This window comes from Bombina bombina, chromosome 6, assembly GCF_027579735.1.
Source record: "Bombina bombina isolate aBomBom1 chromosome 6, aBomBom1.pri, whole genome shotgun sequence".
Lineage (NCBI taxonomy): Eukaryota > Metazoa > Chordata > Amphibia > Anura > Bombinatoridae > Bombina > Bombina bombina.
In genome coordinates, this window is record NC_069504.1 from 179,550,065 (window position 1) to 179,562,190 (window position 12,126).

General features: G+C 38.8%; 1 protein-coding gene across 1 annotated transcript in view; it reads left to right on the top strand.

Annotated features, from left to right (window-relative positions):
- The first annotated feature begins 2,032 nt into the window (after positions 1-2,032).
- The window catches only part of ASZ1 (ankyrin repeat, SAM and basic leucine zipper domain containing 1), an 864,897-nt gene continuing 854,803 nt past the window's right edge, over positions 2,033-12,126 (top strand). The window contains exon 1 of the mRNA XM_053719197.1: positions 2,033-2,171. Within this exon, the coding sequence (XP_053575172.1) occupies positions 2,033-2,171 (139 nt within the window). The remainder of the gene's footprint in view (positions 2,172-12,126) is intronic.

Genomic DNA, 12,126 nt, shown 5'->3' on the forward strand with positions numbered 1-12,126 from the left:
AACAGAATGTGGTTTAAGTTTAAACACTACATTGTATAATAAGCCTACCGACAAAAATTCTACACTACACTATAACAGCTACCATCCTAGTTACCAAAAATCTGGAGTTAGTTCCTCTCAGCTCCTACGTGTGGTCAAGAACAACACCGAGGAGGCTCACAAGAAGATTCAACTGGAAGTGATGGCACAAAAGTTTATGGATAGAGGCTATCCGGAACGTCTTATTGAGGGTCAGCGTGAAAGAGCACAAACACTCAATCAGCACTCACTTTGCAACAAACAACCGAAGAAAACAGACACACGGCTCAACTTTATCACCACATTTACACCTGCTTCTCACAAGGTGAAGAAGGTGATTGAAAAACACTGGCCATTGGTCTCCACGGATGCCACTCTCCCATTTGATGGGCTACCACCACCAAGAATGGTGTATAAGAGGGCACCGAATTTGCGGGACCTTCTGGTTCGGACTGATCCGATACAGAGCTACCAGAAGGACACCTGGCTACCAAAAAAGAAGAATGGGTGCTACCGGTGTGGCAACTGTGTTACTTGCAATGGGATGATCGTGGGAAATAAATTCCATCACCCACATACAAATAAAATGTTTACAATACAACACAGGTTAACCTGTACTTCGGATTATGTGATATATGTGATCGTGTGCCCGTGTTCCTTATACTATGTTGGCAAAACGATCACCACCTTTAGGCAAAGGCTGGCTAATCACAAAACAGCCATCATGATAGCCCTTGATAAAGGGTCTTCAGACCAACCGGTCGCACGGCATTTCCAGCAGGCTGGACATGCAATCTCCTCATTAAGAACGATCCTGATCGATCATGTTCCCAAATCCAGACGTGGCGGTGATAGGGCGAAGGCCCTCCTACAGCTTGAGTCACGTTGGATACATCGTTTAGGAACTATGACACCTAAAGGCTTAAACATGACCATTGACTACAGCTGTTTCTATAAATGACTGTGAGCTTCCTCTCATCATGAACTTCATGATCATATATATTTGCCTCTCTACCTATTCCTTGTAGCACCTTGTACATATATATGTTTTTATATTCAGTTGTTTTTATTTTGTGAGATAATTTTGCTCGGGGCACAGATCCAAGTTTTTGAATGGGGATGTATACACCCACCAGTGTGCAGTTTGACATTTATACGACAGTTGATTTTCATTGTCTGTCTATGCGCACTTTGGATACTGCCCCCTGGCACTGTTACCTGTGTTGATTTCACGCTGATACACTGCCTAAAATTCTGCTTGCATTGATTGGACATTTGTTTGTGTTTCATTTGTACTTTGGCCCCCTCTTTAGTTCTGATATATTATTGATGGGCTATAATATATTTGTTTAGACACATTTTACATTTATTATAATGTCATTTTGGTATTATGATGAACCGTTTAATCAGATAAGTTTGTCTGGCTCTATGATTACTTTTCATGCATTGTTCTAATTAACACCAAAATTCCCTATGTATCTTAGTTTTTACTGACACTTATCAGATGTCCCTATACAAGATCCATCCTAACCATTTATGATCTCGTATTCTTGTTCCCCTTTACGCTGTGGTTCCCATGATTCAACTATCATTCTATCTTTCAGCGTATGATGTAACTTACGCAATGTGTATTTACATGCCGCTGTGATTACTATGGTTGCTTTGACAACCATTTCTAATGTCCGTTCTGGCCTCACTCATGCGCACTGTGCACGCAGCGTGACGTGATGTCACTTACTCCTGATGATGCTTTGCGCTTGCGCACTCTATGCGTGTCAAAGCAGTTGGTTGCATCCTAGTTACCGTAATGCGGTTCACACTTAGTACACACAGCTGTTCTCGGCTTGCAAGTTTGGCGTTTTTTTTCAAGGCTGGTATCAGGTTATGTTTGATTACTGTATAGTATTTAAGTAGCACTTATGGGTTTATGGGGTATGCTTGTCTGGGGTGACCTGTGTTCATGTGACCAAGGCCTCCTTGCTGGGGCTGAAACGTTATGTATTTATTTCAATAAATGGTGATTGATTTACCCTCTGGTGCTGGCTGTTTTGCTGCTGTGGAAACTACTGGGATATACACCGGATCCTCTTTCACATGCTGCTTCTATTTTGGAGGGATTTACATGGCCGTGCACAGTGATGATGGTGATGTTGGTGAGTGCTGATCTTACTGTATGTGTGTGTGTGTGTGTGTGTATATGTGTATATATATATATATATATATATATATGTATGTATATGTCACCCGTATGTAGCACTTGTCAGTCTTCCAAACTAAAAAAGGGTCCACATCCAGAGTGAGATTTGAGTTGAAAATAATTATTGGATTGACATTTTTATATCAGCAATGAGTCCAGGATCACATAGTAAGGAATCATCTAGTTTGCACACATTTTACAGATCCCTGGAGACATTCTTTCCCTTCTCTCTTCTAAGCTATGCATATTTAGGTCATTGAGCATCTCCTGGTAAGTTTTTTTTATTTATTTTTTAAAAACATTTGGGTTCAGTGTCCGTTTAAGCAAAACAAAACCACAAACTAGAGGGAGGTAGTCTATCACTGTTTATAACATTCTGTTATTCACTCTTTCATAAACGTTGCAGTGAAACAGGTCCACATGCTCCTGGCTGAGGCTGGCTCTCTTTTTGCAAGCTGTATTGCTTGCAGCAGAGAAGAGGTTTTTACAGATGTCTACGCAAACCTCAATATCTTAGCTTAGGGTGGTCCTAGCTCCTTGGAACAAAACTGATCTTTAGATCTCATTACAAGTTAGTGTTACATGTTCATATATAAACATTTAGCATTTTCTTGAGTAGACTTTTCTCCAGATTTCTAATAGACCTAGCGCTGTGTCAAATGTTATCTCAAACTCAAAAATTTAACAGCAGAATGCTACTATAAAGGACTTATATCAGGTTCCAATCTGGTCCCCCACCAGAGATAATTAACCTGAAAATGAGGGAAAATGTTATAAAATTTGCGGTTTATCGCCCCCCTTTAAAAAAAAAAAAAAAAAGCCTCAAACCTGAAATGTTCTTCACGCACACTATACTTATCTAGGTACCCCCTAAAAAATGTAGGACTGAAATCCTTCCCATTATAAATTGGCCCTAAAAGTGGAAGTTTCATCATTACATTAAGGATCAGGAATGTGCAAAATGTTTATATATCAACATGTACTTGTTTTTGCTCCAAGGAGGTAGGCCCATTCTGAGCTGAGACATTGAGGTTTCTGTAAACATCTGTATAACCAAAATTCGTTGTGCGCCATGACACAAAGATGGCTGGCGTAGCTAAACCAAGTAAAATAAATAAATAAAATTGTAGTTGGCAATACCAATACATAGAGGTAATCGATCAATAACATTTTTTAGGAAAATTAAAAATGGTCAAGCAACCAGCACATGCTCTTAGAGAGATGTGACTGTACCTCGCTGACGAGGCCCACAGAAGGCCGAAACGATCGTCTGGGGTTGTTGTTTCTCTTGTTCAGAGAAGAATTGGCTGGTATTTCAGTGCTGGACTGTCATTGGGCAGGGTCAGACTGATATGCTACAGGATATTTTTTCTCTGTGAAGGGGCATAGTGTGCTAAAAGAGTATGCACCCCGAGTGGCACCCTAAAATGAACAGGCACGGAAGTTTTTCTAGCTGAGTGCATCTCTCTCTCTTTTTATATTCAAGCAACCAACTTGACAATTATTGGACCACTTGAGATCGATTGACCCCTCTACTATTACAACAAAGCATTCTACTGGCCCTACTCCCTGCAATACTACATTTTAAATCAGAAATAATAATTCCCAAACCCTATTCCTTATTTGTAACAGTCGGTAAAGTGTCATTATGTCTGCAATTAAAGTTTGGATTTTTTTTCCCTAAATGCATATTTTTGCAGTGTTAAACTTTAGATCTGTCACTTGTCCAATCTCCTGTTGCAGCCTCTAGTCATGCGCTGCCTAGATTTAAAGGGGACATGTCCTAATTATAGTAACTTCCACCTGGAGAACTCAGGAACTCCCACACCTATAAAAGTTCACCCAGCCCATCGCTCTGGGCTGAGTTATTACCTTACCTACCTTGCTCACCCTTTTCCTGAGACCAAAGCATACTTACTTGATACCTGCCTATGCTCTCCTTGCACTAAGAGACTAAGTATACTGACCTTGAACCTGTGTATGCTCACCTTGCTCCAAAACACCACGCATACTTGCCTTATACCTGTGTATGCTTACCTTGCTGCTCCAGAGACCAAGCATACTTATCTTGCACCAACATATTCTTACCTAGTTCCAGAAAGCCAAGCAGAATAACCTGATACTAGTGTATGCTCACCTTGTTCCTGAAGCGGTGACAGTATCACCAACTGTAGTCATTGGGTATCATGTGCCTGCTGAGAAACCTGTACCTGCCAGACCAGTGACAGCTCTCCTCAAACCAGCTGTACCTATTTGGTATCCTGTGACATTTTTACCAACAGTACCCGCTGGGTATTCTGTGCCTGCTGAGAAACCATACCAGTGACAGCCTTCCTTAAACCACCTGTACCTGCTTTACCTATCTGGTATCTCGTGACAGTCTCAACAACAATACTCACTGGGTATCCTGTGCCTGTTGAGAAACCTCTGTCTACCTTATCAGTGACAGTCTTCTTCAAACCAGCTGCAGCTATCAGGTATTCTGTGTCAACCTCACCCTTTACTGTTCAATGCAAACATCCTTGTCTATTCATCTATTTTACTGCAATCTGCTTAAAGTATTCTGAACCTTGTACTGGACTGTGTTTTGCATAAGGCCTATGTTCAATCTTGCTGTTTCTATGATTTTCAAGCTGAACTAACTGAACTAACAACTTTTCTTTTGCTTATCAATCAGTAAAGCTTTTAAAAAAACTTTTGTTGTGCTGTGTATCTGTTCCTGCATTCTGAGTTACACACACCCTAACCCTCACACACCCCAAGGCAGAACACTGTGCGATCCGCGTTCTTATCGCAGAAACTGAAGTGTCTCTGCAGAAAGAACGGCAGTGGCAGTCTTTTCAATTTTCTTACTCTTCCTGAACTCCAGTGCGGTACAGGGTAACAGCACATTGCAGAAAAGGAAAGTCAGGGCTCAACAAATGTATTCTAGGTGTAGGAGCCAACCAAAATACTTAGATTTTTTTTTCCTTTAATAAGTGTGTGTTGTGTGTGTGTGTGTGTGTGTTGTGTATGTATGGTGTTTTTTTTTTTTTTTTTTTTTAAGATCTCTTTACTGGAATTAACTCTGAGGTTGTAATAAATAAAACAAACCCCCCCCCCCAAAAAAAAACAAAACCTTAGAAAAACCTTAGTCTAACCCCCAGGTTGCTACTCACCGTTCCTGAAGTCCGGCGGAGAAGATCTTCTTCCAGACGGGTCCATCATCTTCATCCACCGCGAAGGTGGCGCGGAGCGGAGATGCTCCGCGGTCTTTCCAGATGTGGCGGTCCTCGGAGGCGGCGATGGTCCTTGGTGGAAGTTCCTCTTCATGCGATTGTCCGCCGCACACTGAAGATTAAGTGCAAGGTACCCCATAGTTATTGGGGTACCTTGCATTCCTATTTGCTGAAATTTTCAAATCAGCCAATAGGATGAGAGCAAGGGAAATTTTATTGGTTGGTGAACAGCCAATTTCATCCTTTTATTATCCTCTTATCCTTATTGTAACTTTAGAATTTATTAATTTAGGTAATTTGGTTGATTTAAGGGGGATTTAGGTTAGGGGGTGTTAGGTTAGGGGGCTTAGTTATTTAAATAGTCATTTGCATTGTGGGTTTTGGTGGTTTAAGGGGTTAATAAGTTAATTAGGTTTATTGCGATGTGGGAGTTTTGCGTTTTAGGGGTTAATAGGATAATTAGGTTTATTGCGATTTGGGGTTTTTGCGGTTTAGGGGTTAATCGGATAATTAGTTTTTTTGCGATTTGGGGGTTTTGCGGTTTAGGGGTTAATAGGGTAATTGGGTGTATTGCGATGTGGGTGGTTGACGGTTAAGTGATTAAGGGGTTAATTACTTTATTATTTAGCGATGTGGGGGTTTGCGTTGTATGTGTTAATACTTCGTGTATGAGTTTTTTTTGTTATATTTCGTGCAGGCGTGTTTTTTAATACTTGATGCTGGCGGTTAGTTTTTGCTTTTGTAATGCTCCGTTTGCCTTGGCTGCATCCACCCTACCATTTTTTAGAATTCACCTGGATACAGCTTTGCTGCATCCAGGTGAATTCTTTTGTCCTCACGCTGCCAACATTGCATTGAGGATGCGTGCGCAACTGCCGACGGCGACAGACATTACAAACGCAATTTATAGTATAGATAATAATAATAATAATTTATTATTATTATTATTATTATTATTATTATTATTATTATTATTATTATTATTATTATCTAAAAAAAAACCCCAGCATATGTATGACAACCCAGGGTACTGATCAAGGCACATTTTGGTATATTTCATGTTACAATTTCGCCACCTTATGCAATCATTTTAGAAAAATTATTAACTTTTTCACAAACTTTGGGTTTCTCATTGAAATTATTTACACACAATACTACTGCAGTCATAAGACAAATTGTTATAAAACATTCTCTGGGGTCCTTTTTTGTTCAGAAATAGCAGAAATGCATGGCTTTGCAATTAGTATTTAGCAATTAGAAGACTGCTAATTGCAACTGTGCACCACACTTCTGTAACTCACGTCACTGAAGGTGTTAATTAACTGGTAAAGGAAACAGAATTTTAATTCAGGGATTACCCTCCCACCTAACACTTTCCTGATCCCTCCAAAACAGATCTCTCCCCTCCCACACTCCTGACAATCTGCAAGATTTATTTTTTTATTTATTAATAAAATTAATTGTATTTTATTTTTCTGCAGTGTAGGATACCTCCTTACCTTCCCACCTCCCTGATCCCTCCCAAACAGTTCTCTAACCCTCCCCTCCTAATGGTGTCTGCCATCTTAGGTACTGGCAGCTGTCTGACAGTACTCGGGTTTTTTTTTAAAATTTATTTTTTGTTTTTCTTTGTAGGGATGTAGGGGTCTCCACCCACCCGAATTCATTTTTTTTTTTACTGTAGGCTCTCCTTTTCAAACTAATTTTCTGTTGGCAGGGTGCCGTTACTCACTGCCATGCCGCCCACCCACCTCCCTCCATCCCTCACAAACCTCCCACCGGCACAAACAGATGTTCGTTATTGATCGTGATACAGACCGTGCCACTGTCTAACAATCAGGCATCTGCCTTCATATGCAACTGATTGTTCTCTGGTTCCATATGCAGACAGATGCCTGCAGCTCAGGGACGGCTGCTGTAACTTCGTGAAGCTTTGACGTATGTGTATGTATATGTACTGTATATGTGTATGTATGTATGTATGTATATATATATATATATATATATATATATATATATATATATATATATGTTATGCGGTACGATGGGCAAAGTACTACTTGATGTGTATGTGTATGTATATATATATATATATATATATGTGTGTGTGTATATGTGTATATATATGTATGTGTGTATATATATATATATATATATATATATATATATATATATATATATATATATAATTTGTGTGTGACTCTATCTGAGTCATGAAAGAAAATGGGTTTCATGTCACTTAAATGATTACCAAGCTAAAATAAATGTTCTTTTCCCCACATATATGCATTGTGCAATGTCTTATATGTATAATAATTTTTTTTTTTCTGCTACTTTTTTGATAGCGCAGCTCATTCTTAGTTGTAGAATAAAAGATTACATTTTATATTCATTTTTTTATTGTATATTTCCTCTTAGGTGTCTTCTAATAACTGCTTGTTCTCTAATTACTTCCTCATTTTAAGTTTGACAGGTTGTGCTATAAAACACTCAGTTTCTACAGCCAGCCTTAATCTCATACTTTTTTATATGAATGTGTTCTTACCTAATAAGTGCTGTAACGTTTCGTTAGTGGCGTCATTGTAGTCCTTAATAGATATAAAATGCGTCATTGCAAGTAAGCCTTGTCACCATAGGTGTTTACACATATATAGCATTACCTGTCTGTGGCATTAACAGGTATATCAGATTGTATTTGTTGCTACTGAATATACATTGTTGCCTTTTGTGACCAAACCTGCGTGTTTAAATGATACTTTATTAGAATTTATTGTGCACTAACATGCTATTCTTTTAGTAGTGGTTGTTAAGTTTTGTTTTTATTTATATTTAAGCATTCTGATACAAAAAGGTCTGCTTTTTATTAGCGACCCAAAGAGAAAAGCAACAAACTGTCCCTTTTAATGCTGTGGTTTTTAACGTGTGTTCATTTAATTTAAAAAAAAAAAAAAAATGAATTCATAGGACAGCAGGTTGTAGTGAGGAGTGGCGATTCATCTGTGCCTTTATATACTGGTATAGGGCTAGATTACTAGTGGCGTATAACCGATATCACAGGGTGTGTTATACTTATTGCAACCCTGTGCTAAGAATAGTGCAAAATCTTGTATTACATTTTTTTTACCAGAGAATCTTAAAGGGACATTAAACCCAAATTTTTTCTTTCATGATTTAGAAAGAGAATGCAATTTTAAACAACTTTGTAACTTACTTTTATTATCTATGTTGCTTCATTCTCTTGATATCCTTTGCTGAAAAGCATATCTAGATAGACTTATTAGTTGCCGATTGGTGGCTGCACATAGATGCCCCGTGTGATTGGCTTACCCATGTGCATTGCTATTTCTTCAGCAAAGGATATCTATAGAATGAAGCACATTTGATAATAGAAGTAAATTGGAATGTTGTTTAAAATTGTATTCTCTACCTGAATCATGAAAGAAATGTTTTGGGTTTAGTGTCCCTTTAACATGGCCACCATTTTTTTAATGCTCTATACATTGAATGGGTAGCGCAGGGTGTGTTATCGCTCAAGTTATAAGTGGTGAGTTAAGGGGGTGCGCTCCTGGCCAATGCAAAATAGTGCTGAGAAATGTAGCCATTTTGAAGACTTGAAGTGTTAACACTTGAATAAATGCACAACAAAGTGCTGCCATATAGTGCAGCAGACATGTGCATGCTCCTGATCTTCTCTTTCTGCTTTTCTACAAAGGATATAGAGACATGAAGACAATTGGATAATAGAAGTACAATGGAAAGTTGTTTAAATTGCATGCTCTATCTAAATCATGAAAGAAGAAAAAAAATTGTGTTTCATATCCCTTTAACCTCTTATTGGCAGGGTACCTCACTGTTCTTTCTGTGAGGCTTTTTTTTAACCCCTTAAGGACCAGCGACGTACCCTGTATGACACTGGCCTTTTTTTGGGACTTGATTGTTTTATAGTGCGCTCTTGCCACCAGCGTTGAGACTGCTCTATTCCACAAAGCCTGCTGGAGGGAGGGCATTAATAGCGTGTTCTTGCTAGACTTGTGCTATTATGTCCGGAAAAAACCCTTAACGACCAGTGACATACAGGGTACATTGTGGTCATTAAGGGGTTAAAACATTTTTAAATGAGCTTTATTGAAACAATGACATTACAAGATGAAGAATACGCTGATTTAACTTGAACAGTGCAAGCACACAATAGTGCTTATATTTTTCCATTTGATTTGTAATCTAGTCCTAAGTGGGGTTTTGTCAGCAAAACTTTAAATAAATATGAAACTATTTAGGGATGTATTTTTTTGTAAACCATGTCCTGTTACTCTTAACATCTGTATTACAAATATATTGATGTGCCAATTCTGTTGTCATAAAATTCTGCATATTGCATGGTGTGGTTACTTCGAATTGCATTTAAGCAGTTGGTCTGTAAGCATTGCATTTATGAACAACTGGAGAAACAGATACTAAAAAAACGTACGGATTAGTAGAACGTAAAATTCTTGTACAAGATTTAAAGGGACCCTCTAGTCTAACTTTAACGTTCATGATTCAGAAAGAGCACACAATTTTAAGAATCTTTCCAATTTACTTCCATTATCAAATTTTGATGAATCTTTTTATATGGACACTTTTTGGGGCACAGATTTTTTTTTCAATAGGATATCAAAGTATTGAGTTTAAATACAAAGTGGCAGGTATCACAGCCAATAAAAGTTCACAGCAAAACCCCCCCAAATGGCAGAGGCATATATATCCAGCACTTCTACCAGCATTTAGCTGATAAATACAGTTCAAATGTATGTGAATGCTCACCAACCCATGTCATCTCACTCTTGCGGCAAAATGTGCACCTCTCTCTGAAGACCGGAACCTTTATTTTACTCACGACAACCTTCTATTAGTTTTCTGGAGTTCCGCCATGGTCTACGATAGACCCGTCTTGTCATCCGGTGATGTAGGAGTAAAATGGGGTAGCGCACAGCCAATGGGGGGGTGTACCCCTTTTTTTGCAACTGTCTTTGGTTGTATATGTAAATAAGTGTTCATATGTACACAGCACCTACGGGCTACAATTACTGTCTATAAGGCCAGTTGTATATTATTAGCCCATCCCAGTATATTACTAATTAGTAGTGCCATCACTTTTTGTCTCTTTTTGATATAAAAGTGCAGACATTGATAGAATATAGTCAGGTATTATGGATCATGATAAAATTATAAATAAGGTTGTTATTCCTAAACAACCTGTTAAATCAGTCAACTTTATTATCACCTATTCTCCATATAGTCATACCATCAAAAAAGTTCTCTCTAAGAATTGGTCTCATTTCTGAGGATCCGACTTTAAGCCCCCACGTATGGTATACAGACGAGGTAGAAGCATTGGTACAATGCTGGTCAAACATGATACTAGTACCTCCCAACATACGTGGTTACCCAGAGCAAAACCAGGGTGTTTCAGATGTGGGAATTGTGTAACCTGTAATACGCTACAAACAGGCAATTCCTTTTATCACCCTTACACTTGTTTACATTGGTAAGACTTGTACTTCTTTTCGTGAGAGGTTAGCTAACCATAAAAGTGCTATACGTAGCTATAAAGGAGGGATCCAGTGAACAGCCTGTAGCTAGGCATTTTTTGTAATCCAACCCCACGGTTGCTATGTTGAAAACCTTGCTTATAGACAGAGTTTTCCCATTAAAGAGTGGTGGCAATAGGGATGAGGAACTCCACAGGAGGGAGGTTCAATGGATTAACAGATTGAGTACTATGACACCTAAAGGCTTGAATACACATTTGGATTATGCGTTGTTTCATTGAGCTTGGAGTGGTCAGTGTATCATAAATGTGGCATTCTATTATAGTATTCTACAATTGTTTCATAGCATTTTCCACATGGTTACTTTACTAGTTGATTATATTTATGCATTATCTTTTAGTATATTTGATGCTTAATGCAAGCTAAAGTTTTTTTCTATATCAGGGGTTAATTTCATGGTTGCATGGTTTGAAGTTACATTTTTATAGGCCACATTCTATGTGCACAGTGCGTAATGGCACTGTTTTATGTGTCTTTTTTCTTGACTTGGACTTGAGATTTTGTTTATGGCCCCTGATACATTTTTATTATTATTATTATTATTATTATTCTTTATTTATAAAGCGCCAACAGATTCTGCAGCGCTTCCCATGGGTACAAGGATAGAAGTACAATGGAGAAACAATACAATAAGACAACATTTTACAGACAGATACAGGGGGAATTGAGGGCTCTATTCCTGTGGGAACTTACAATCTAGATGGGTAGGAGGGTGGGAAACAGGAGGTGGGGACTGCAAAGGTGGGAATGTTATTAGTGGGGAGATGAGGGCAACTGTTGGGTTAGTGAAGTTCATTTGTTAATGAGTCAGGTGATAAGCTTCCCTGAACAAAAAGGTCTTTAGGGAACGTTTAAAGGAGGAGAGGTTAGGGGAGAGTCTGACGGCTTGAGGAAGTGCGTTCCAGAGGGTTGGAGCCGCATGAGAGAAGTCCTGTAGTCTAGCATGAGAGGAGGTGATGGTAGAGGACGCAAGGAGCAGGTCATTGTTGGATCTTAGGGGGCGGGCTGGAGTATATTTGCTGATGAGCAAGAACAGGTAGGGTGGGGCAGCATTGGTGAGGGCTTTGTAGGTCAGGGTGAGAATTTTGAATTTAATTCTGCT